Source organism: Pimephales promelas, chromosome 23 (genome assembly GCF_988280905.1).
Source record: "Pimephales promelas chromosome 23, fPimPro1.hap1.1, whole genome shotgun sequence".
Classification (NCBI taxonomy): Eukaryota; Metazoa; Chordata; class Actinopteri; order Cypriniformes; family Leuciscidae; genus Pimephales; species Pimephales promelas.
Window position 1 is genome coordinate 22278787 of NC_142791.1, and position 27388 is coordinate 22306174.

Genomic DNA, 27388 nt, shown 5'->3' on the forward strand with positions numbered 1-27388 from the left:
TAAAGAAAGAAAAAGTTTTATTTGCACATGACTTTCAGGCACTAACAGCTCTGTTGTTCATGTTCTATTCTGGATTCAGGCTACAGTTTATGTGTCCATTCATAACATTTGGTCCATCCAATCAGAACTCAATATCCCAGCCAGACTCTTCATCAGGGGGCGGCTCATCTGTGTCCTCAGAGAAACAGTCGAAATTACTTGTGTCCAAAGGCCCATCCACCTGCAGCAAACAAACAGTATAGGTTTATTTAGGATTATGTGGGATAGTTGAATTTGAATATTTTTGAGGTTGACTCAACTAAAAGAAATTAGGAGTGTTGACATCCATTCTGACCGTGTATTTTGGGTATCCCTCCAAGTTAGTGTTTAAATAAATAAAGTCCATTAAAATGATTTGGCTAAAGAATCTCTTACATTTGGTATAAATGGAGGAGCCAAGGTTCCTTCCCGAATACCATCCCAGTTAAACCCCTCAAACCATCTGCAAGAGAGATCAAATCACCGCCCCAATATCATGACTAATTTAGTCTTAAAATAAATGCAGTATTGTGTAAATGTAGCGACAAAGTCAGAGCATGTCATCTATACTTGTGTTTCTGGATGTCCTTCACGCCGTTCTTCTGGTTGCCGAGTCTCTCAGATGGATTGTCCCTGTCAGGATAAACACATATGCAAACATGACAAGGCTGTTTTTTTTTAATCTATTAAGCAGTGTTAATTTCGTCAACATCATAATAAGGCCGTTCCACTGAGAAAACGATAACGTTAAGTGCACCAGAATAAAATATAATATTCAGAATTAAATAGTTGTAGCTGACAAATTCAGTTAAATCACTACTTTTTCAAAAAGTGAATCGCTACTTTTTCAAAATTTAATCAGTACTTTTTTGAAAAGAATCAATACTTAAAAAAATTGCTAATTTTTCAAAAAAGAATCGATACTTTTTCAAAAATGAATCGCCACTCTTTTAAAATGAATCGCTACTTTTTTCTAAAAAAAATTGGTATTTTTTTCAAGAAGAATCGCTACTTTTTAAAATAAAATCAACAAATGAATAACAATAATAATGTGTTAAATAACACTGTAGTAGACATGTAATAACACTGTAATAAACATGTAATTACATTGTATTAAACCTGCAGTCCGTAGCTTATTTTAGGTTAAAAATGATCCAAAATCGAAAACAAGGATACATATAGGAAGGACATTATATGTAGTCACGCAATGCTTGCTGACGTTGTTAACATTAACAATTTGAGAACAAAGTATTATTTGTACGGTTTTGCGTAATATGATAACTTATAAGCAATTGTTAAATTTAATCAGCGCAATTTACTGCAATGTCAGAACCAGAGGAAAACTGGATATTTCTTACTTGTTCAGATAACATTTTCCAGGGAAAATTCTTATGTTGGTCATACATCTAAAAAGAATAATCTTTGATTCTGAATGCCAGTATCCACACCGGTGCGGCGACTGACAGCTGCACACTCTCCTCAAACACTGAGTTTATCCGCACGGTGCTGTGTCGAGGGTCTTGAAGTACAACTCACGTAAAGTTGATAATTCCGCAAATGACTTCAATTGCAGATTTCGAACAGAGATGGCGACAAAGAGGAAAAATGCTGGACTGCAACTTTAAAAGTATAATTACATTGTAAAAAATTTATAAAACTGTAACAAATTCAAAATTACATTTTTAAACTACTTTTTCCAAAAAGAATCGCTACTTTTTCCTAAAGGAATCGCGACTTTTTCAATAAGAATCATTACTTTCTGAAAAGGAATCTTTACTTTATTCAAGAAGAATCGCTACTTTTTCCTAAAAGAATCGTTATTTTCTGAAAAGGAATCACTACTTTTTTCAAGAAGAATCACTACTTTTTCCTAAAAGAATCGCTACTGTTTCCAAAAAGAATTGCAACTTTTTTCAAAAAGAATCGCTACTTTTTCCTAAAAGAATTGTTACTTTCTGAAAAGGAATTGCTACTTTTTTCAAGAAGAATCACTACTTTTTCCTAAAACAATCGCTCCTTTTTCCTAGAGGAATCGCTCCTTTTTTCAAAAAGAATCGCTACTTTTTTCAAAAAGTATCGCTACTTTTTCCTAAAAGAATCGGTACTTTTTTCAAAAGGAATCGCTACTTTTTCCTAAAAGAATCATTATTTTATGAAAAAGAACCGCTACTTTTTCCTAAAAAGAATCGTTACTTTCTGAAAAGGAATGGCTACTTTTTTCAAGAAGAAACGCTACTTTTTCCTAAAAGAATCGGTACTTTTTTCAAAAGGAATCGCTACTTTTTTTTCCAAAAGGAATCGCTACTTTATCCAAAAAGAATTGGTACTTTTTCCAAAAAGACTCGCTACTTTTTCAAAAAGAGTCGCTACTTACTAAGAGAGTATAGATATAGTGCCCATAAATGCTGTATATTTAGGCACCTCCCTTGGCTTTTAAACACAGGCTTTTTGAATAAACATGCTCACTCCATTTCTGTACCTGCACAGTCTCTTGATTAAGTTCGCAGCACTCTTTGTGATTTTCTTGGGAAACTCCACCATATCGATTCCTCGAAGAATAATGTTATAAGTCTTCATGGGATCTGACCCTGAGAAAGGTGGGCTTGGATGGAAAGAGAAAAATGGTGTTGAATGTTAATAATTAGTAGAGGCAGAGTGTGAATTTCACTTCCTGAGATTCTTGGAACAGAAAACTTTAAACTGCTTAGTGGTTAATAATGTCATTAGTAAATCGCCAACCTTCCACTCAGCAGCTCAAAGATGAGGATTCCAAGAGACCAGCAGTCGGCTGACAAGTCATGACCTTTATTTAGGATGATCTCAGGGGCCACGTACTCTGGAGTTCCACAAAATGTCCACGTCTTCATCCCCAAGCCAATTTTTTTAGCAAAACCAAAGTCTGTCTAAAAAACAATGACTATTCTTTGCTTTTTGAATATTTTGTTTGGTAAATGTACACAACACTTGACTGAATTTTTGTTTCTAATATGCAAAGAAATCGAAGGATATACACTTAAAATTAGCTTAACATAATGTTTACATCTAAATACATTTCTTTACAAAGTAAACATTTTTGTTCAAAAACCTTTATTTTAAAATGGATCACACATGTTATTAACAGAGTTCAAAAATAGAACTTCTGGTTACAACCTTCAGATCATGTTCAGTGTTGTTATTGTTAAAGTGCCCACATTATGCTTTTTTGGATATTACCATTCATGTAGCGTGTATATAATATTACTACATGTCACACACAATCACAACAGATTGGAACATCTGACCAATCAGAGCAGAGAAGACCACTCACAACAGACTGGGTCGTCTGACCAATCAGAGCAGAGTAGACCAATCACAACAGACTGGGTCGTCTGACCAATCAGAGCAGAGTAGGCTAATCACAACAGACTGGGTCATCTGACCAATCAGAGTAGAGTAGGCTATTCACAACAGTCTGGGTCATCTGACCAATCACCTCGCTGCAGCCTGTAGCACGATGACGTAGCTGGATGGTTCAATACGTGTTGGACCCTGTAACGCGCGCATGCGCACTAGTCAAGTCAAGTCATCTTGATTTATATATCGCTTTTAACAATTTAGATTGTTTCAAAGCAGCTTTAATTTAATGTAACAGATTGTTTTTGCTTTATAGCGGTTCATGAATAATGTTATTTTACAGCTAGTTAGTTTTGATTCTGTCGAAATGATAATTTGTTATTAAATTAGGGGATGACACCGTTCTCTCTAAACAGACTTTAAACGCGATCCTGTGATAAACGCTGATGGCACATGCACATTAATAATTCATAGGCCTAGTTAGTGTAGAGAGTTGGTGAACAATCGTTGATCTTCCAAGAATACATTTAAATATGGTCACGAGCGAAACTCAGAGCTTTCAGAATAAAACTTTTTTTTTTTTTAATAATTGCGACTTTTTCCTTACAATTGCGAGTATACTTTTCGCATACTGACTTTATTTCTCAGAATTGTGAGATATAAAGTCAAAATTGCGTGAAATAAAGCCTCAATCGCATGTTATAAAGACATAATTGCTTGAAATAAAGCCTCAATCGCATGTCATAAAGACATTATTGCTTGAAATAAAGCCTCAATAGCATGTTATAAAGACAGAATTAGGTGAAATAAAGCCTCAATCGCATGTTATAAAGACATAATTGCGTGAAATAAAGCCTCAATCGCATGTTATAAAGACAGAATTAGGTGAAATAAAGCCTCAATCGCATCTTATAAAGACAGAATTAGGTGAAATAAAGCCTCAATCGCATGTTATAAGGACAGAATTAGGTGAAATAAAGCCTCAATCGCATGTTATAAGGACAGAATTGCGTGAAATAAAGTCGCAATTGTGTACTATAAAGTCAGAATTCTGACCTTTTTTCTCGCAATTCTGAATGTATAACATAAATGCGAGTTTACAAGAATTATTTTCCCCATGCTGTTATTATTTTAGCATTTTCCTTACTTATTCATCAATAATTACTTATAATTATTTAACAGTATTATACTACACAGTTTGAACATCATCTCAGTACAATATTGAGCTTACATATCACTTAAAACCAATGCATTCGAATTATAATCAGAGATCGGCACTGCGCATGCGTAAATGACGTCACCAAAACACACATCCATCCACTACGTATTGGACCGTCCAGCTACGTCATCGTGCTACAGGCTGCAGCGAGGACCTCTTGATCAGAACAGGCTCTGGGAAAGGAGGGGTTTAAAGAGACCAAATCCTTTTTCAATCTGTTCCAGACACTGTGAGAAAAGAGCTGATGCTGCGATTTTTAAAGATTAAAAAACTTTTTTTTTAAAAATAATGATTGAAATTCAAGTGTTTTTGACCTTGGATTACTGTAAACTATGTAGGGGACATCCCAAACAAAAGGAACCTTTAAAATAGCATAACAGGGGCACTTTATTCTAAATCATTTCTGGTAATTAAAACAAAGCTAAATTTCAAAATATGAATACATACTCTAATATTATATAATACAAAAATAACACTTTTTTTTACCAGCTTGGCATATCCACGGTGGTCCAATATGATGTTCTCAGGCTTCAGGTCTCTGTAGATGATGCCACGGCAGTGGAGAAAAGCTAGAGCTTCCACCACACATCCAGTGTAGAAGCGTGTGGTGCTGTCATCAAACAACCCCCTGAAACAGTCCCAGAACTTCCAGTCAGTTACTCAGCCCATTCAGATGAGCATGACAAAACACGGAGAGGGTTCTTGATACCTGTCTCTCAGCAGAGTCCACAGCTCTCCACCCAAACACGCTTCCAATAACATGTACAAGAATTTAGAATCTCTGAATGTCCGATACAGTCTGAAGCATAAAACCAGTATGGGCTTATTATCGCATGATTTTCATAGAATGTAAAGAATCAATACTTTAAGAGAAAATACTTAAAATAGTCATGAGTTTAATTGTGCATAACTCATGAAATTGTACTGCATTACACAATAAACAGTTACATCAATCATATCATGTGATTAAGTTATCATGGGGAGAGTACCTGACAGTAAAAGGACTGTGGGCTTCCATCATGATGCGTCTCTCAGACAGGATGTGTCCCTGTTGACTCGTGTCCAGGATGTGACGCTTTTTCAGGACCTTCATGGCAAAGGAGCGACTGTGATCATTCTTCAGCTGCACCTGTAAAGAGTCAATATAAACATGCTCTCAAAAACTCCTAATCATTTCTGAAGTAACATCTACCTGCAGCTTTCATGATCTGAAGCGTATCATACCAGCTGCACCCGACTGAATCCACCCACCCCCAGCGTACAGATCACACTGATGTCACTGAGAGACATCTTCGAGAAGAACGCGGCTTCTGCCTCTAACCTACGAGAAATATCAGTTTTTCTTATTACCCAGAATGCTTCTCATTTCTGAACAATGGATTTGAAGGAGCTCATCGCGCACTTACTTGGCCTTCACCTCTTCGCTCTCGTACATTTTATCGCTCATATTGTCCAGTCCACCGATTAACTGCTTGAAAGACCTGTTAGAATTTAGAGTTTAAAAGCAGTCAGCACATATGACAAGATGGAGAAATTATGTTATTAGTTTACTAACTGTTCTGATACTGTGATTGCACAGGTTCTGATTTTGACTGATGATGGTTGTGATACACCATTTCTCCTCTGGCTTTTACCATGGCAATGGAAGTAATCATTAGGGCATCAAGATGGGTAGTAGGAGGAGAGCGCTTGGCTTCTGGGATGCGACTACTACCACCAATCAGAGCATACATGGATGACATGACAATCATGACTACAACAGTAGCCTGCACTAACTGAATGGGCAGGAATGCAATTTAAGCCCTCTAAATCAAGGAGTATCTCGATAGTTAAAGGAAAGGTAGTAGATAAAACATTCTTCATTAATGGTGAGGCAATACCAACAGTTTCTGAGAAGCCAGTGAAGAGTCTTGGGAGATGGTACGATGGGGATCTAAAGGACACAGTTCAAGTGGGAGAAGTTAGACGACAAGCAGTGGAAGGGTTGAAAAGCATAAACAGCTGTGCTCTACCAGGCAAGCTAAAGCTCTGGTGCTTTCAGTTCGGTCTACTGCCGAGGTTGCTGTGGCCACTGACTGTGTACGATGTTTCTTTGACAACAGTGGATAAGCTGGAAGCGTTAATAAGTTCATACATCAGGAAATGGATGGGAGTTCCACGTTGCCTCAGCAGAATGTTGGAATATTGCAGCTGCCAGTCTCTGCTTTAACTGAGGAGTTTAAGTGTGCCAAGGTCAAGCTGGAAATGACCTTAGTAGAGTCACGCGACAAATGTGTAAGGGAGGCAGCCCCTGTATTAAAAACTGGTAGGAAGTGGTCAGCAAAGAAATCTGTAGTAGAGGCAAAGGCTGCCCTTCAAATTGGGGATATCGTGGGACAGGTACAGCAGGGAAGAGGGGGTTTGGGGCTCAGTTTAGCTCCTCGTAAATGGCACAAGGCAGGCCGAGCTCAAAGGAGGAAGCTGGTAGTCAACGAGGTGCGAAAGCAGGAGGAGAGGTTGAGGTGTATAAAGGCCATTTCCCAGGCCAAGCAGGGAGAGTGGATGAGATGGGAGAGTGTGGAACAACGCAAGGCTGGCAAGTCCTTTGGTCAATGGAAGAGAGTAGGATCAGTTTGCTTATTTGGTCAACATATGATGTTCTCCCATCACTGCAGAACCTAAACCTCTGGTTAGGAGAGGATCCCTCTTGTCCTTTGTGTTCATCACCCACCACACTAAGGCACATTTTGACAGGATGTAAGGTGGCTCTTAGCCAAGGTCGGTTTACTTGGCGCCATTACCAAGTACTGCAATGTTTGGCTTTAGTATTGGAAGGCAAACGTAGTATGACCAATAAGTTGTCGCCTGCAAAACATTACATGCAGAAGACAATATTACTCCGCCCAGGCGAGCAACCACCAAGAAAAGGTGTTAACACCAATTCTCGCCCAGGACAACTGGAAGCTGCTAGGGACTGGAAGATGCTGGGTGATCTTGATCAACGACTTATTTTTCCACCCAAGATTGCTACCACTAACTTACAACCAGATATTGTTTTGTGGTCTGGATCAGCACGCATTGTTCAGCTGAAAGAGCTAACAGTGCCATGGGAGGATGTGGTAGATGAAGCATTATGAGAGGAAGAAATTGCGGTATGCTCAACTGGCCACTGAAGCAGAACAGCAAAGATGGAGAGTCCAGGTTTATCCAGTGGAAGTGGGTTGTCGAGTTTTTGTGGCACACTCTACAACCCGGTTCCTCAGAAACGTCGGATTCAGTGGCCAAGAGTTGCGTCACACAGTAAAGAATTTATCTGAAGTAGCAGAAAGGAGCAGCAGCTGGCTGTGGTTGAGATGGAAAGATTCTAGCTGGCTTAGGGTGACCAACTGTCCTGTTTTCCCTGGACATGTCCTGTTTTCATATAACAATATAACAATTTTCTATCCATACAGAGGAGGCATAACCTACTTTAAATGTATTGAAATTAATAAGGCATCTTTGAGTAAACTTCGAGGATCATTTGAGTTGGCCCATGTGTTTGCTGGGCCGAGTGTCCTGGTTTTTGGTAATCAAAATATGGTCACCCTAAGCTGGCTGTGTACAGGTCGCCACACTACAGTTTCATAGAATTCTTGAAAACGTGAAGAGTCTGTTTGTTTATTTGTATACGTTCCTGTGGATATTGCGTGAATGACGGGTGGCTGGGCAGATATTGTGTTTTGCGGTAGGTGGTATGCCATACGGAACCGTTGCCACTGAAACTGCATATTAACACACTAGTGGGGCTCGACAGCCTTAGTCAAACGGGTTGGCGCGTATGGTTGAGTTGCGAAGAGATTGTGAGATTGTGGTTAGGTCTCAGCAGCAGGAGGAATGTAAAGGTCAGTAAGCTGAGTTGAGTGGGCGATGGAGGTGGGTGACTCTGGGACGCCAGAGTCACTGTCGAGCCCTCTTGAGGTTTCGTGGGCTAGTCGACGAAACACTGAGGACGGAAGGTGCCCACTTGAAGACCCTTAGAGATGTCCCGTACTCGGCTCAATCCAGACGGTTGTCGTGTTGGTCCACTAGGGAGACCACACTGTAGTTGCGGCTGTCGTGTGTTCTGACGCGGCAGGTACACTGCAGCCGTTAACGCCGGACAGAAGAGGAGTCACACTACCATATGGAAAGAAGCGTAAATGGATGGAGAAGCATAGTTTACTGTAAAGCTTCATCTTAGTTTTGCTTACCTTGGCGAAAGCCAAGTATAAATCAGCATGAAGTTTTAACATCTACTCTCGTGTAATGGAAATAATTACTATTAATTTAGATGGTTATGATTTTGATTGTGATGGTTGTGATATTGATTATCATAGTTACGACTTTTGATTAAATGTGATTATTTTGATTGAGATATTGGTTGTGTGATGGTTATGATTTTTTTTTTTTTTTGGGGGGGGGGGGGGTGATATTGATTGTGATGTTAAGATTTTGATTGTGATGGTTGTGATATTGATTGATTGGGATGGTTGTGATATTGATCGTAATATTAATGATTTTGAATAATTAAGATATTATGACGTTATGCTGCTTTTGAATGGTGAATGTCACTGTTCTGGAAGCTGCTCACTCTCTGTCCACAACCAGACATGTCACATCTCCAACAGCGGTTACATTTGCTGTACGCACATCTTCCCTGGGAAGAGAAATGAAGAATGCAAAAGGTTATTTTTAAATCTTAACCACAACAGTTGAGACTTATGACCTTAAATGTTCCTCACTGACCCTTTGAGAGCCTGTTCTCCAAACCAATCCCCTCTAGACAGTGTGGACAGGAACACTGGCTCCTCATTGGCTGATTTCTGCTGGGTGACCCTCACCTGTGGGCCAAAACAGCCACAATTCATAATAAATGATCTGTTCTATCATCCAGAAGAAAAGCCCAGAAAGGCTCTTTACTCACCTGCCCCTCACTGATGATGAAGAATGTGTCTCCAGTGGCACCCTGACGAATGATGTATTCACCATCACTGTAGTGAGTCTGAGGAGTAAAGAGAGGGGGAGAACAAAACAATATGGTCACATAAATCAATTTGGCATTGTTTTCAGATTTAACATGTAGAAATCAAAACACCTCACCTCTTCGAGAACATCTGCTACTTTACTAAGCACATCTTCAGTGAGAGTCTTGAAGGAGGGCACACTGACAACACAATACAATTGACAGCATTACCAGAACCAATCTTGAACACTGTCAAAAGTCTGATTTTGGTTTGAAATGTTGAATTTGATTTGATGCAAAATTGTGTTACCTCCTCAAGAACTCCATGTAGTTTGAATGCTTGAGAAGGCCGGTTCTCATCATGATGGTTTGAAAACCCTGTCGGTCTATGGCCCATAGTTTGATATCAGTCAGGGCTGAGAGGAAAGTAGATGACAATGGTGAGGAAGGAGGAAACTATTCCTGTATTTTATTTCTAATGAAGTATTTACATGCAAATAATTGCTATACTACTAGATTCCAAATTCCAGACCATTTAGTTTCCTAAACTGTCCTTTACAGTAAAGTCAAAAAACCTCCAAAAATAATAAATAAAATTATTACTTGTATGTATGTATATATATATTAAGGATTATTAGGAACACCATATTAATACTGTGTTTGACCCCCTTTCGCCTTCAGAACTGCCTTAATTCTACATGGCATTGACTCAACAAGGTGCTGAAAAGCATTCTTTAGAAATGGTGGCCCATATTGATAGGATAGCATCTTGCAGTTGATGGAGATGTGTGGGATGCACATTTAGGGCATGAAGCTCCCGTTCCTCCACATCCCAAAGATGCTCAATTGGGTTGAGATCTGGTGACTGTGGGGGCCATTGTAGTACAGTGAACTCATTGTCATGTTCAAGAAACCAATTTGAAATGATTCGAGCTTTGTGACATGGTGCATTATCCTGCTGAAAGTAGCCATCAGAGGATGGGTACATGGTGGCCATAAAGGGATGGACATGGTCAGAAACAATGCTCGGGCAGGCTGTGGCATTTAAACCATGGCCAATTGGCTCTAAGGGGCCTAAAGTGTGCCAAGTAAACATAAACAAACCATTACACCACCACCACCAGCCTGCACACACAACTCTGGGCACAATCTCTTCACCTAAACACTTTTGTTCTGTACTTCCTCTCAATGTGACCAACAGCTGCATTGAGAGCTCTTCAAGTCCCACTCGATGTAATTATTCTGCCAGTGCACCCCACACAAACACTTTCACCTACTGTTAATAGTCTCTCTAAACACCAAAAAACTCTCAAGTCAATTTCATGTAGAATGTTTGAAGCATTGAGAGACATTTTATTAACACCTGCAAAACCAATATATACATTCCCGAATACAACACACTCATATATCCCAAAAGGTTATTTGATGGCATAATTGTATGAAGGATTATCCCTGCTTTATCTTTCAAAGTTATTCTTCCATGACGTGAATGACTAACCCCATTAAATGTTCCAATTTTACCGTATGCAGTACGATTTTTAACATTTCCTTCAAATTTCCAAGGCTTTAATTATACATCATTGATTCGAAATGGAAAGTAAACATTTGAATTGAGATGAGATGTTTACTGAATGCCCCCTCCCCACTGACCACCAATCGCAACTTGCAGACACCTATTTAAATTTTTAGCTCAACTGTTACAGAATAGAATGCACAGGATTGAGGGATATCAAAGTCAATGAAGGATACATCTATCTGCCTTCAAAAAACGATCGGATGAACGTATCTCAAGAGACAGGACGTGACACGATCATTGGATTCGGACATGCCTTGTTGCCTTCCTAGCTCTGTACGCTACCTGCATAGGCAGCATTTTTCAGCTTTCGGACGCAGCCTAAGAGATAAGGAAACTTTTTTTTTTCCATGATAGACCGCTTAAATGACTCAATCTGGCATGTATTCAAAAAATTTCAATGACTGCTAATCAACTTTGGTGGAAGTAAAGTAGAGACCTCCTTAGATTTTAGATGGTTAGATTTAGAAAGTCCTTTAGACTTTAAGAAGGTGTTTTCATTTCATAAAGACCTTCACATCATTCTATGTTGCACTACAGTAATTGTCAGGTGCTGATGTCAGATGTACCTTGAAAATCGATCTAACCTCTGACCCCAAAACATTCACAAAAATGGAAAGAAAAATGAAAGATTATAAAAGACTGATGGTGTGCAAAGCAGACAATGAGCACACCGAGCTTTAAGAAATTGTAAAGCTATTCATTTAGCTGACCCTGAACAGCAGACACCATCTGCCATCAACACAAAAGAAAGACGTGACAAAACGCAACTATAAAGTCTGACAGCATGCTGTCTGAAATGTTCAAACATTGCAAATCAGTGAATATATTGTTTCACATTCTATCTTAAACACTTGTAGTATGCATTATATACTCCACATTATGTTGCATGCATTGATTTGGTTATGAACATGTCTAAAGTTGAGAAACATTTTTCTTAATATTGTTATCTAGCCTAATTAAAGGAACACTATGGAAAATATTTGTTCAAAAATTTAAATAATTAACCAATAAATCATCAATCTTCCCAAAAATGCATTTTTTGTCTTACTCTGATTCCCTTTGGTAAGCATATTATAAATGTTTATATTTAAGACCTACCAGGGGAAATTGTGTACATACGCCACTCGCCTGTGGTATGTCGTCATGTCTTTAAATATTGAAAAGTTGCTTTGGCTACTTTGACGCATGTGGGAATGGCATAGGTTAGTTGTCATAATGAGTGACACGAAGCACGCTAAATCTCAGTCTTTCTGGAAATCACCTGTTTTAAACAAACCCGAACACAGAGAGTCTGCAGGCAAAAAGAGAATGTGACAGGGCTCGTAATAAAACAAGAATCAACATTAACTTAGCTTTCAGAGATGGAGAGAACTGAGTGATTTGAAATGTCGTAAAAGCGATTTGGAGATGCCGTTCTTATTGCTCATGATGTTATTGAACAGATAAATTGTCATATGTAGCTCTCTAATAGAGTTCACTGTAAAGCATTACCTACTGTGAAGGCTCATCTGCCCAGTCACTTTTTCTTCCAAAAAGAAAAGTTACATAGTGTAAATCCATTTAAGTTGTACTAATATTTGGGCTGTAAAGAGAAAGAAAGCAAATTTGTAGTACTATTTGTTCCAATCCCGCAAATCTGGTCCGGGTTCACAGGTGAGATTGTTACAGAGAGATCTCTGCATGAACAGGGACAGCCAAAGGCCCAATTTTAATTGCATTTTTATTATTGTGATTAAATAGAAACCACCTGAGTCAACTCATTTCACCCCAATCCATCACACTAAACAGTTGTGTCATAAAAAGGGCAAAGGATAAGGTGAGGGTATATTAGAATAACCATATGGCCAAACATCCCAGCAATTACACACTGACAATACCTCCATGTTCACTCCACAGGAGAGAGCCGTTTGTAGGGCTGAACTCAATCTCAGAAGCCCTGGCAGTTTGTCTATAGCCCAAAGCCCTGACAGATGAACAGGAATTCAGACTCAAGACTACAAACTGTGGATTCGTGATCTTATGAGTTCAGGTTTATACATTTTGTGTTTATCAGAATTTGAGAGACAAAGAAAGAATGATACATTTCTTATCTTATTACTGTTAACATTTCTAAATTTTAATTATTTAATTATTGTGTGATTGTACGTTCCAATTTCATTGAAAGTTAACTTAAAGGGTTAGTTCACCCAAAAATGAAACTTAAGTCATTAATTACTCACCCCCATGCTGTACCAACCCCGTAAGACCTTCGTTCATCTTCGGAACACAAATAAAGATATTTTTGATTGAATCTGAGAGCTAGATCAGTCCTACATAGACTGCCTAAGGGACTGCATCTTGACGGCCCATAAAGTCATTGAAGAAAAGGTTTAAATATTCCATGTGCCTACAGCGGCTCAATTATAAGTTTATCAAGCGACGAGACTACTTTTTGTGCGAAAAAAACATAAATAACGACTTTATTCCACTATTCCATTACTTCCTTATGGGCGCGAGAACTGAGACGAGGACGTTCTCATTCGTCTACTTCTTGTTACCGGCTGCTCACCGCTTAGGAGTTTTACCGCCACCTACCGTATAAAATGATGATCCATATATAAGGCGCTCCGGATTATAAGGAACACTGTCGTTTTTTGAGAAAATTAAAGGCTTTTAAGTGCACCTTATAGTGCGGAAAATACGCAAATTGAAAAGCGTATGTACAGCGCGCATCTTCCTCTGCTTGTAAACAGAAAGTTAGTTTGCGCTTCCAGCTATATCAGCACATCATCTTATACGGTAGGGGGCGGTAAAACTCCTAAGCGGTGAGCAGCCGGTAACAAGAAGTAGACGAATGAGAACGTCCTCGTCTCAGTTCTCGCGCATGCGCCCATAAGGAAGTAATGGAATAGTGGAATAAAGTCGTTATTTATGTTTTTTTCGCACAAAAAGTAGTCTCGCCGCTTGATAAACTTATAATTGAGCCGCTGTAGGCACATGGAATATTTAAACCTTTTCTTTAATGACTTTACGGGCTGTCAAGAGCCAGTCCCTTAGGCAGTCTATCTAGGACTGATCTAGCTCTCAGATTCAATCAAAAATATCTTTATTTGTGTTCCGAAGATGAACGAAGGTCTTACGGGGTTGGTACAGCATGGGGGTGAGTAATTAATGACTTAATTTTCATTTTTGGGTGAACTAACCCTTTAACTTTAAACTAAACCAATTTAAGTAAAGTTACGTAAATTAATTTGAATATTTTTATTAATTATTCTTATTTACTCCATTTGCTCTGTTACTACTTTTTATTATTTTATATTACTTTAATTACTTTATCTTATGCTTAATTTGTTTTATTATATGCCAAGCAAACATGTAGTTTGCGAGTAGTTGGCTAATAAAGCAAACCAAATTAAAACTCAACTGAATCGAAAGAAATACAGAACATGTAGGAAACATTAAACAATGCCCTTCAGTACCCGGTGGAACAACTATTTTGTTCTGAAATCCACAGACGGAGTGAAGCTCACCCGTGACGGTGGCCGTCCGCGTGCAGTTGTAGAGTATCGCGAGCTCGCCGAATACCTTCCCCGGCTCGATGGTGCACAGCTTCTGCCCTCCTTTAGTAACCTCCACCAACCCCTCTGCACAGAGCACATACAAACAAAACCAACAACCTTGAGTCTGTGAACGACATCAATGTGTGTAGGAGAACCGTTAAAAGACTTTCAAATAGCAAGGATGCATTAAATTCTTGAAAAGTGAGGTTCTATTTTACATAAAGTTCTGTTGAGATTTCTATTCATCAAATAATTCTGGAAATAAATGTATCATGGTTTCCACAAAAATATTAAACAATAATAAGGAGCGAGCAGTGAATCAGCATTAGAATGATGTGATGTGACACTGAAGACTGGAGTAATGATGCTAAAAAAAAAACACAGGAATAAATTACATTTGAAAACATTAAAATAGAGGTAAAATGCTACTTCAAATTGTAATAATCTTTCAAAATATTACAGTTGTTGTTTGCTAATCAAATGAATGCAGTCTTAGTGACCACAAGAGACTTTCTATTAAAATCATTTAAATCTTTCCAAAAGATTTTTTAAAGGTGGTGTGTGTTAAACGACATGAGGTTGTGGAAATGATTTGTTGGAAATTTTTTTTTTTTTTTTTTGCCTGACCTATTCCTTTAACAGTCAGTGCAAAGCCGTGGAATAATAGGACCCATCATGTGAAGTGTTTTCTTTGTGCAGAGCATCACTGTCACAAACACATGATGAACAGCCAGCGATTTCAAATGCCCACTTCACAGAGCCAGGCATAAAAACAAAAACACATTGAGTTTTCACTAGTTCTCAAAATAAAGTTTTAATTGCACATACGATAATTTCTTAATACAAGTCGTATCTATGTGGCAGATGCTCCTCACCTTCCAGGACATAGACGGTAGAGCCGTCGTCACCCTCCTGGATGACGCAGCTGCCCTGTGCCAGAGCTGTGGGATTCATGCAATCCATGATGGTGAGGATCTGGCTGGCCTCCAGGTGCTTCATGAAATCATTCTCCAGCAGAGCCCTCTGGATCAACTCTCGAGACCTGGGATGAGCACAGGGTGATGGTTTACCCTGTTACTAAAATATTAAAGAGGTCATATAATGCTCTTGGGGTCTACTAGAGTAGACTTTCATGCTTGAATGCTCAAAAAACTCTAATGTTGTCTTCCCAGTCCGTCAGAAATGCTCAGGGGTGAGTTTCCCGTGCAATGACGCAACTCATGCTTCACTACCATATAGTATGATGCATTGTTGAAGAAATCAACTAAAATTTCCCCGAAACCTTATCGTCGCAAATTTGCCGTTCAACCACGTTGGCTAATCATGTCACGCAGGTGGTGGAGCAATAAACTTCTTTTAATAAATCTGTTTTTTGAATCTGAGAATGAATTAATGCTAGATATTTTGTTATAAAAAACACTCACCAAAAGGATTATTAGGAACACCTGTTTCTCATTAATGCAATTATCTAATCAACCAATCACATAGCAGTTGCTTCAATGGATTTAGGGGTGTGGTCCTGATCAAGACAATCTCCTGAACTCCAAACTGAATGTCAGAATGGGAAAGAAAGGTGATTTAAGCAATTTTTGAGCGTGGCATGGTTGTTCGTGCCAGACGGGCCGGTCTGAGTATTTCACAATCTGCTCAGTTACTGGGATTTTCACGCACAACCATTTTTAGGGTTTACAAAGAATGGTGTGAAAAGGGAAAAACATCCAGTATGGGGCAGTCCTGTGGGCGAAAATGCCTTTTCGATGCTAGAGGTCAGAGGAGAATGGGCCGACTGATTCAAGCTGATAGAAGAGCAACTTTGACAGAAATAACCACTCGTTACAACCGAGGTATGCAGCAAAAATCCATTCACCGTCACTGTGATCCATACATTCGCCATGTTGTTACTGTGTCACATGACCTGCCAGCATCAGTTGCGTTTCCAAATTTCCATTACCCTTCAAATTGAAATTGCGAATTGAAAATACGCCCAATGGAAACACGTCAATTATGCAAAAACACCAATTTATCGCAAAAACGTTTTTCAGGCATTTCGAAAAAGGACAATTTTGCAAAACAGCAACGGAGAAAGTTTTTCCCACATTTACAGGTCACTGGTATACGTAAAAGTCAATTATTCTTTAAAGATGACGAGGTATGTTTGGACAGAAGAAGAGACAGAATTCTTTATTAAACTCATAAAAGACAAAAGAATTACGGTAATACTGGATTCTAAACAACAAAGAAATGCTACAATTTATCAAGACCTGAAGCAGGAGGGAGACACATAAACCTACCAACATCCGTTGCCATGATTTGAATGACTTATCGCGAGAGGGAAAAATGTTGTTTTAGTCACATAACATTGGTTAATAATGAAAACGCTGTCATTTCGCAATAATTTAGAAAATATCGCAAAAGTTTCTGTAATGGAAATGCGGCTGCAGGCATTCATAAATTCTCTCCCATGGCCTCATGGGATAGTAAAGTGTACATCGAAGTGTCCACTCCAAAATCCTGCCAGAAGTAATAGGTCATCCAGGTACTTTTTGCCAAAAATCTTTCGAATGTACTGTAAGTATTCCGGAAATACTACTCTGTTGGCGTACTGTTTTTCGCATACTTTTCAGACACAGAATTGGTAAACACGCTAACAATGGCATCAGTTTTGCCTTATCAATTCGATAGATTGGGGTGGGAAATACAACGTCTCTTGGACATGGCAACAACACACTACGAACGCACGTATGCCATGAGTGAGAATTATGTAAAGGAGCAATACGTTGACATCCTCGTTCCCGGAGAAACTGCAATGCCTCCATTCAGAGAGTTCAGGGAGTTCAGGGAGTTTCAGGGAGTTCAGAAACAGTGTGCACTGATACAGAGACAACGATGACTTTGTGCTTTAACTTTACAGCCCTTTTAAAATGCTTAAACAGCAACATTACACACTAAGGAAAGTTGAAAATGTATCAAAGTAAAATTGATCCTCTTTATAAGCTGCAGGGTGTTTTTCTGGTGTGTACAGGCTCTAACTCACTCTTCGCTCTTGCTGTAGTTGGTCAGGGTGACATGGGTGAGTTGATTTGGATCCAGCGCCGTGGGTTCGGCTGATATGGCCTGCCGTTTAGTGCGCTGAGGCTCATCTGGGGACGCTGCTCCAATACCAATAAAATAAAATAAAGTGGAACAATAAATAAAATGTAGCATGTGTCTACAGTTAATCACAGTGTACCCAGCTCACCTGTGATGTCTGTGACCCCAGAGGGGTTGTGTGTGACAGGGCCGGTGCGGAGACGGTCCAGCTTGCCCTGTAGTTGTCTGATGAGGTCATCTTTAGCGTCCAGCTCCAGCTCTAGCTCATCGATAAGAGTGTCACGTTGCCGCAGCTCCTCGATCTTGGTCTGCAAGGCAAACTGGAGGTCACGGAGAGTTCCCATCAGCCTGGGAGACTGTCACCGGTGGAGGATCGTGCATCTTTAAATGCAATGAAATCCAAAAACAAAATAAACTACTGTGTTTGCAATGGATGTTTATGATACTTTATTGATGGCAGAAAGAAATGAAGGCATTACAGCAGCTGGGATCATGAGGACAGAGTTGTGGATAAACTATACTGCAAAAAAAGGTTTTATAAGTATTTTTTGTCTTGTTTTCCAGTATACATTTTTAAATTATGATACATGTAGAAGCAACATGACTTAAGATTTTAGTCTTGTTTTCTGATGTGTGTGTGTGTGTGTGTGCTTAAAACAGTAAAAAATATCTGCCAACAGGGTAAGAAAAATAATCTTGTTTTCCCTTTTAACTGTGTTTATTTTTCTGACCCCATTGACAGATATTTGAACTTGTTTTAAGCATAAATGTATCTGTTGTGCATAAACCCACAACAGATACATTTATTAAAAAACATTATTCATCTCAAGGTAGTAGAAGAAAATGTATTTTGGTTTAAGAAGATATTTGAACTGGAAAACAAGACAAAAATGCTAATATAATATAATACAGTATATTGCAGTCTAAACATAAATGTAACAATAGTACAGTAACAGTAGTAAATAAAGTCCATTTTTAAATGTTTAAATACAGTTTGTTTTTATCCTCATTATTAATAATCATATAATTAAAGTAACAATTCAAGTGTAAATTGAACATGCATCTCTTAGTATTGTCTTAAATATTTCTTATAGGCCTATAGTTAATGCCATTACACTTCTTTGTTTGACATTTTCAAAAGACTTTCAGTTTATTTTCAGTTTTAAATAAGTATTTGAATCCCATATTTCCAATAAACCCAATGTATACATGTATTTAAAAAAATAAAATAATTAAATATGAACAACAACACAGAAAAAGATATAGAGGTGAAATGCCAAAACTGTATTTTTACAGTGCCTGTTATAATAACAGTGAATTATGCATAAAAAAATACAACTAACCCTAAACATAACCCTATTCCTAACTCTAATGTTGTTAATTTAATTAGTAGCCTACTTAAATGTATAGTTAAACTGTAACAATATTATATATATAAATATATTTAATTTACATTTCAATATTCAAGCATAAAGGTAAACAGTAGTAACAGCAAAACATCTGAAAAAATTAGAAAGGCTTATTTTTTATTATATTATGGTCCTTGTAAAAATTACTTTACTGTTTACAGTATCAGTATCATTATAATAGAAAAATGGAAAATAATATTTAGCCCTCATTTTTAGGATTTTTGATTTTTCATAAAAGGACAAAATTTAAGCTTTAACGATAGCATGCAATAAAAGAGGTTCCGTTGTGTCTGACTTACCTACAAAAAAGAAGCACGGAGGACTGAACACATCCAGCGCCAGGCTATATACAGCGAGAGAATCGAGTGTGTCTCAAGACCTTGTGAGCTGCCTTACCTAGCCACACTACCTAGACAGCTTTGTTTTGGGCATCATCGACGCGTCCACCCCACCTTACGACCATTTCGTTGGCTATAACATTTGTGATGAAAGTGTGAATATGTTGTAGGTCTGTTACTGACTGAATAAATATAGTAGTTAATGTCTAATGTTTTTCTAATGTAGAATAAATGTAACTGACCTGAGGACTGTTGTTGAGGTAAAATTTAATATGCTACTACTAGCCTACTATTAATATGTTTTCAGTAGAGTGACAGTAGATTTTTCAATAATGAGCTACTTATTTATGTTGTTTATTTCAAGGAGAAATACATTTAACAACTATAATATTATTACAATAATTTAGCAAAATATTACAATTAAATCGCCATTTCACACACATATACTGTAAATATAAATAATAGCTCATCTTCACTTAATGAATTATTTTTGCTACTTTTTCCAAATGTAGGCAATTTTATGTAGGACATAATATTATCAACAATGATATTGATTTTGTCCTAGACGCAGACTTTCAATTTAAATAATAATAAAAACAAAGAAAGTTCTAAACAAAGAGTACAATAATCAGTAAAAAGTATATTAAATACATACGTTTATGTTGATGTGACTGTGATGTAAATCCAAATCGAATGTAATTTTATGAAATTAAGGGTAGGTTTTGTCGAAACTTGACGAAAATGCCGCTTTCAATCTAAACCATAACAAAACATGTCAACATGGCGACTTGCATGAGTGAAAACGGTTCAGAAAGAAAACTTGAATTGTATCCTTTTATTGCTGCTTCTAAATGTCCAAAACATCACTAGTCCAACTTTTCTTCTATATCGCAAGATTTATTCCGACTTATTCAACTCTTACCTGCTTGCACGGCGGGGTTTGATCAGACACCATGTGCAGCAGCCGCCTAATAACACAGTAGAGCTGTAAATCATGCTTAAGAAATATTTCCAAGTTCTGATTTCTTAAACTCTACAAAACATCAGCTTTTTACAGGTCCCTTTCCCGTCTGAGAGAGAGGCAATTATTGCCCTGCAGTCTTTATCTCCTGATCCTGAGCCCAGGAAAGGAGGGATCAGTAAAAATCTGGATGTTTTAGGACAAACACTGTCTGTGTGAGTAACACCCAATCAACGATCACCTAAAAACCTATCATTCAAAATAGTTGTCCTAATTTACATTTAGGTCGACATTTTCCTTCACTGACCCAGTTACCTAGTCTTTTTTATTTAAAGCACCAGCCTATCTATTTGTGATACATTACATTCACATTAAATTAAGATCTATGTACCCGTGGTTGTTGAAATACACAAAACTAAACATGATTTTTCTTCATGCCTTTATAGGAGATGGACTGCAGATGAAGCACGTATTCTTCGTGTCTCTGTAAGTTCGTTTTTGGACCATTTGTCTCTAGTGATGGAAACCATGGATGCATTTGGTCCTCCTGTCTCACATTGACGCTCTTGAGACACTAATACAAGCATAAGATGAGACATATGGATGTCTCATATGGAACATCATCTCCAATGTGTTCAGTTTGGACTGCAAAGACTCAAAAAGCACAATTATGTGCTTTTGCTCTGCCTGAGAGATGCAACACATCATGTCTTAAAGAAAATGGTTTGTGTTAAAGTTTTGCGATGCAACAGAAGCCAAAACAGTGTGTTTCGTCATTTGAATAAAGATTTATTATTGGAGCACTGTTGAGAAAACAATACTGAGAGATGATTTAAGTGGTCAAGGAAAGGTCATTGTTTTATAAAAGAGGGACAGATCTTGGTTTCTATTGGTAGACATCACTAGGAGTTTTCAAACAATCATCTACAATACTGGTTGATCGAAATAAAGACGTTAAAAAAAAAAAATCACATGGATTCACGGGTTTGTCAGAACTCTCTGATTTCATCTTACATTTTGTGCCTTTATTGACCTACATGATTCATACCCATAATTTGCTCAATGAGATGAGCCTATTAAAAATGTATGAACATTGAAATGTAAACCAAGCATGAGATCAAAACATGTTTGCAGGAGACAGGAATTAAACATTAATTTGTTACATTCATACACTATAACTGGGGACACGCTTTCAGTCAAGAGAAAGAAACATGTTGCAGGGTTAAAATGATTGCACTTAATACTTTGTGAGCTCCCAGATCCCCAAAGATTTTCATTCGACACCACCACCAAAGCTATTCAGCCTCCTATACTGAAGAAGGAATCGTGTGTGTGAGTTTCTCTAGGCACAAACCTTTTTTTCTTTCTGGTCTTGGCAGCTGATAAACTCTTAAATCATGCTCAAGATTTAGATATCATGACATGTTGGGCTATTTATGCAGTGCAGATTTAGTTAAATAATCAATAAAGGTTAATGTTAAAGAATTTGGCAAAAAATAAGGAATTATAAAGGAAGTGTGACAGCTTCTACATCCTAAAAAAAAAAAAAAAAAAAAAGGCACGGACATACAAGCAGGAGACGAGTCTAAAAGACTATATTCTGCATGGATGAAAGAATACACTATAGAAGACAATGCAAAAAGAACAAAAAAAAATAAATCACTTGTAAATAATAGAATAACTATCATTTCTTTCTCATAGAAATAATATCCTTAAATGTAGTTATATTAAAACTGATAATGTGGCAGGGAGCTTCTTTAAATTCCTAACAGTTCTTTACATACAAGTTTGGAAAAAAAAGTGTTTTCTTCTGAATGCTTTGCACTATCGGGATCGGTCCGCCCCCCGCGCTGGCTTTCCCCCTGCGTCTCTGCTCCTCTCGTCTCCTCGCGTCCCATCTCAGCAGCTGCAGCTGTCACCAGAGGACACGGGTCTGTCATCTCTCAGTTTAATCTGGTCTGGGAAGTCGTATGTCTCCACCTCAGACTCCTGTGACGCGAACAGCTGTTAGTATCAGAGTTGAGGGTGCTGTTATTGGACATGTCAAACGGTGCGTACCTGTTTGAGGGCGTTGCGAGCGATCGTTTGGAAAGCTTGGTCCACGTTGATGGCCTCTTTTGCGCTGGTCTCGAAGTATGGGATATTGCTTTTGCTCTGACACCACGCCTGGGCTCGTTTCGTTGTCACCTGCACAAGAGGGTCAATTAATATAGTAAATTGATATATGACAACAGTGCCAGCCTGTTTTTCAGCGGTGTTGGTCCCAGAAGTATTTTTTCCATTCATTTCTCCCATAGGGATTTAAAAACAGTCTTTACATGCCATGAACCAAACCAGACTTAAATATTTAAACCAGACTTAAATACGTCATTTGCAGTGCTTCATGGGAGTAAACGGAGCTTCTTTACCCTCCCTGATTGGTGGAATTTTCAGTATAGCGTCATAGGTAATGTTAACCTGGCTCTCCTACGTACTTCTGCTCAATTTTTATTTTCCTTCAGTATTACGTCTGGGATTGTGGTGTATTCTTTGGTTTTCTCCGGTCAATTTTTTTACCAGTCCAATCAGCGAACAGAGGGAGTGGCTGACAATGATGACGTTGAGTTTGAGTGGTTTGAGTCGTCATACGTCATGAGTCACGACTAAACGTCAGCGATTGGTTATGGCAGATCGAGGGTGATTCTGGGCAGATCCTATAGTTTTAAACTTCAACATGGAGTACCTGCCTACAAGGATGTTATCGCTTGTCAATGGAGCGAGGCCAGACTCTCTGTACAAATGAAATGTAAGAGAGTCTGGTGGGACCAGGCTAAGGTAATGTTGCTTTCCATCACAAATCCTGCTGGTAAACAATATTATTTTGTAACTAAGTTGAAATAATTCAGGGTGACGGCTTCAGCAGAAGCAAATACTAGTGATTAACAATCGCATGGCTCACAGTAAAGCTGTATTTATAAGTTAAAGGGTTAGTTCACCCAAAAATGAAAATTAAGTCATTAATTACTCACCCCCATGCTGTACCAACCCCGTAAGACCTTCGTTCGTCTTCGGAACACAAATAAAGATATTTTTGATTGAATCTGAGTGCTGGATCAGTCCTATAGGGACTGGCTCTTGACGGCCCATAAAGTCATTAAAGAAAAGGTTTAAATATTCCATGTGCCTACAGCGGCTCAATTATAAGTTTATCAAGCGACGAGAATACTTTTTGTGCGAAAAAAACATAAATAACGACTTTATTCCACTATTCCATTACTTCCTTATGGGCGCATGCGCGAGAACTGAGACGAGGACGTTCTCATTCATCTACTTCTTGTTACCGGCTGCTCACCGCTTAAGAGTTTTACCGCCCCCTACAGTATAAGATGATGTGCTGATATAGCTGGAAGCGCAAAACTTTCTGTTTACAAGCAGAGGAAGATGCGCGCTGTACATACGCTTTTCAATTTTGCGTATTTTCCGCACTATAAGGTGCACTTAAAAGCCTTTAATCTTCTCAAAAAACGACAGTGTTCCTTATAATCCGGAGCGCCTTATATATGGATCATCATTTTATACTGTAGGGGGCGGTAAAACTCCTAAGCGGTGAGCACGGTAACAAGAAGTAGACGAATGAGAACGTCCTCGTCTCAGTTCTCGCGCATGCGCCCATAAGGAAGTAATGGAATAGTGGAATAAAGTCGTTATTTATGTTTTTTTCGCACAAAAAGTAGTCTCGTCGCTTGATAAACTTATAATTGAGCCGCTGTAGGCACATGGAATATTTAAACCTTTTCTTTAATGACTTTATGGGCCGTCAAGAGCCAGTCCCTTAAGCAGTCTATATAGGACTGATCTAGCTCTCAGATTCAATCAAAAATATCTTTATTTGTGTTCCGAAGATGAACGAAGGTCTTACGGGGTTGGAACAGCATGGGGGTGAGTAATTAATGACTTAATTTTCATTTTTGGGTGAACCAACCCTTTAAGGTTAAAAATCAATTTTCCTATGGAGAAAATGAATGGAGTTTTTATTTCCGGAATCCGACTGATGCACTCTATTATGGTTACCTAAAACATTTTCATTAGTTGAAACAAAATAAAATATAAATAAACAATTTTTTTTCCCCCAGCTAATTAGCAAGACAGCATTTCTCATTTTTACTTAGTTTAACTTTATGTACTAAAATAATTAACAGAATAAATTAAAATTAATAAAAAAAATCATATAGACATTTAAAAAAAAAAAAGCTAAATCTAATAAAAAGGTCAAAAACAATAGCTACAACTTTAAGATGAAATTTTATAAAACCAGTTTTGAATTAAGCTTTTTTAATGGTTTTGAAGGTGTCTCTTTATGCATGCCAAGGCTGCATTTATTTGACCAAAAATATGAAGCAGCACAACTGTTTTCAAAATTGATAATCCTAATAGTAATTGTTTTCTGAGCAGCAAATCAGCATTAGAATGATTTCTGAACGATCATGTGACACTAAGGACTGGAGTAATGATGCTGAAAATTCAGCTTTGATCACAAAAATAAATTACATTTTAAAATACTGTAAACTCAAATAAAAATGTCTAATTGTAATAATATTTATTTTTATTCCTGTATTTTTGATTAAATTATGGCAGCTTTGGTGAGCAGAGGAAACTTTCAAAGACATCGTAACTATTCCAAACTTTTAAAAAACAACGCAAGAAAATTGTGTTTAGAGGATTTAGAAATAATCTGGTGGTTTTCTTTTCAGATTTTGATGTCAAATGTGATTGAACGGAGACAGACCTGTCTGTTCTCCAAGTCGATTTTGTTGCCGAGCACTACAAAGGGGAAGTTCTCCGGGTCTCGTGGGCTGGCCTGAATGAGAAACTCGTCCCTCCAGCTGTCCAGGGTTTTGAAGGTGTTGGGCGCTGTGACGTCGTACACCAGCACGCAGCAGTCCGCTCCACGGTAAAAAGCCACACCCAACGACTGGAAGCGCTCTTGTCCTGCCGTGTCCCAGATCTGAAATGGCCATGAGAATATTACAGGGCAGAATATAATAGGAAATGTCAGAAACAAAATAAAACAAAAGTATTCTCGGCAAGTATTCCCACAGTGAACGTAAAGAGTTTAAAGAGAAATCAGATGTGTATTATTATATTGGATCTGTGCATTAGGTCATTTTACTTGTAGTTATTTATTTACAGAGTATTTTTCTAATTTATTGTGGCGAACATGTGGAAACTGTCTCAATAACAGTGCATACATTAGCCGAGCTCTAACGTGTATGACTGATGTAGCATAAACGTTGGTAAAACAAATCTTGCTCCAAACTAAAATAGTGAGAATTATTGACAATCAGCATTAAAGGGACACTCCACCCCTTTGCATTAAGTTTTCCATTGTTAGATACCCAGTTATACTATTGAATGGTCGTGCAACACTCTCTCATTTTCCCCTGAGATGAGGGAAATCTGTTTTTTACCTTTTCACTTCCCCCCACAATGACGCAAAAATCGTCATTTTACGTCATTGTCAGAGGAAGTGTAAGAGGGGGGGATTTCTGTAAAGACTACAAGCACTAGATCCCACCCTTTCAAACCCGCCCATAGGGGGTTGGACCTAATGCGCTAATCGACCTATCACAGATCAGTGCCAGTGCGTTTGATTTCACCGACAGAAACTTTTTGAAAATAAGGACGAAGGTACTGAATACGCAGAGGGTTGCATTATTGAGGATTGGGATTACACATAGTGTCAGCCATTTTTTTTTTGGAAGCTAAGCTAGCAGACTCTTGTTCTGTGGAGAAAGCGGAGTAGTAACTTTAGGGGTTACCATCCTGTTTTTCCCGGACATGTCCGGCCGTCGATGTCCGGGATTCAGCTTTTGCTTTCTACATTCGACATGCATTGTTTACAGCTTTTATTTCAATCTAACTTAATTCATTCATAAAATTCAGTGTTTACGTGAACACTAAACAAGTGATCAGTTGATGTGCGTTTTAACATTGCTAAGAAAATTCCCGCTCCTCCGTGAGAGATACGAGACCGGTGCGTCGCACAGATATCGCTCATCGGTAATCACGCCACCGGCCTCGCACCGTTCTCCCCCGGCCCTGCACTCGTCCTGCTCGCCATAGTAAACATAATGAATGGCGACTGTAGAACGCAAAAGCCGAATAACGGACATTTTGGGCGATCTCGAAACACATTTTCGGGCAGACTCATCATGGAGACTCACTAGTAGCCTAGACTTGTTGTTTAACTACTGCGCTCTGTTACTGGTAGGCGTGGCCTCCTAGGGCAGCAAAGCAAGTGCATTCTGGGAGTTGTAGTCTTTCATCCACATAAGCCAAAAATACATTTTCTGGCTTTTCTCAGTCTAGAAAGCTCCAAATTCTAAAATAATTTCACATTTCTTATACATAAATGACCCATTTTAAATACACATTTATTTTTCCAAAGGTGAAGTATCCCTTTAGTAGACGGTTTTAGGTAATAGTGGCCCACAGCTGATTAGCAGAAGTAATTCAGTAAGACATGCTGCGTCCCAATTTGCATACTATCCGTCCTAAATAGTATTCGAAAATAGAATTAGTACGTCCCAAATCGTAGTATGTTAAAATGAGTGTTTCAAAGATACCCGGATGGTCTACTTTTTCCGGTCAAAATCCGAAGTGTAGATCGATGCACACTCTAACGGCTGATATTGCCCACAAACCATTGCGCGGTGGACGAGGATTCGGTTAGAACTACAAACACGAGTAAAAAGTGTTAAAAAACTACAGACACGTAGTCGATACGGAGGACACGCGAGTCCCCGCAGTTGTGTAGAAAGGTTTAGATAAAGAGCTTTGAGTGATTAATTATCAGTATCTAACATGACGAAAATGTTGTTCAATGTTGTCCACATTATATTGCATTTGCAGCAGCATTGTGAACTTTTGTAAAGACACGTTTAGCCATTACGTTTTAAATGCATC

At 38.3% G+C, this 27388-nt stretch overlaps 3 protein-coding genes and 1 pseudogene across 6 annotated transcripts in view; 2 read left to right on the top strand and 2 right to left on the bottom strand.

The window, feature by feature from the left end:
* On the bottom strand, positions 1–20544 carry LOC120488219 (cGMP-dependent protein kinase 1). 2 transcript variants are annotated; one of them, XM_089126068.1, is made up of 20 exons: positions 20405–20544; positions 17884–18043; positions 17680–17794; positions 15521–15687; positions 14616–14729; positions 9841–9946; positions 9668–9731; positions 9492–9569; positions 9314–9408; positions 9159–9224; positions 5977–6051; positions 5795–5891; positions 5560–5699; positions 5280–5369; positions 5057–5198; positions 2758–2921; positions 2498–2620; positions 589–651; positions 415–481; positions 1–220 (listed from the first exon to the last, which is right to left on the bottom strand). In XM_089126068.1, exons 1-20 carry the CDS (start codon positions 20435–20437, stop codon positions 122–124), a joined length of 2058 nt encoding a protein of 685 aa, XP_088982194.1. In that variant the 5' UTR covers positions 20438–20544; the 3' UTR covers positions 1–121. The 2 variants fall into 2 exon arrangements, with proteins under 2 accessions (XP_088982194.1, XP_088982193.1); XM_089126067.1 differs by lacking the exon at positions 20405–20544 and adding an exon at positions 19444–19590 and having other exon boundaries at positions 17884–18116.
* On the top strand, positions 6360–7231 carry LOC148969461 (uncharacterized; annotated as a pseudogene).
* lage3 (L antigen family member 3) lies at positions 20200–21411 on the top strand. Its single transcript, XM_039684826.2, has 3 exons — positions 20200–20309; positions 20530–20658; positions 20890–21411. Exons 1-3 carry the CDS (start codon positions 20263–20265, stop codon positions 21002–21004), a joined length of 291 nt encoding a protein of 96 aa, XP_039540760.1. The 5' UTR covers positions 20200–20262; the 3' UTR covers positions 21005–21411.
* Positions 21212–27388, bottom strand: part of LOC120488221 (ras-related protein rab7) — a 9360-nt gene continuing 3183 nt past the window's right edge. For all 3 annotated transcript variants that reach the window (XM_039684825.2, XM_039684824.2, XM_039684823.2), the window contains exons 4-6: positions 25209–25427; positions 22502–22630; positions 21212–22432 (exon numbers count right to left, since the gene is read on the bottom strand). In XM_039684825.2, the coding sequence (XP_039540759.1) occupies positions 22343–22432; positions 22502–22630; positions 25209–25427 (438 nt within the window). In that variant the 3' untranslated portion in view covers positions 21212–22342. The remainder of the gene's footprint in view (positions 22433–22501; positions 22631–25208; positions 25428–27388) is intronic.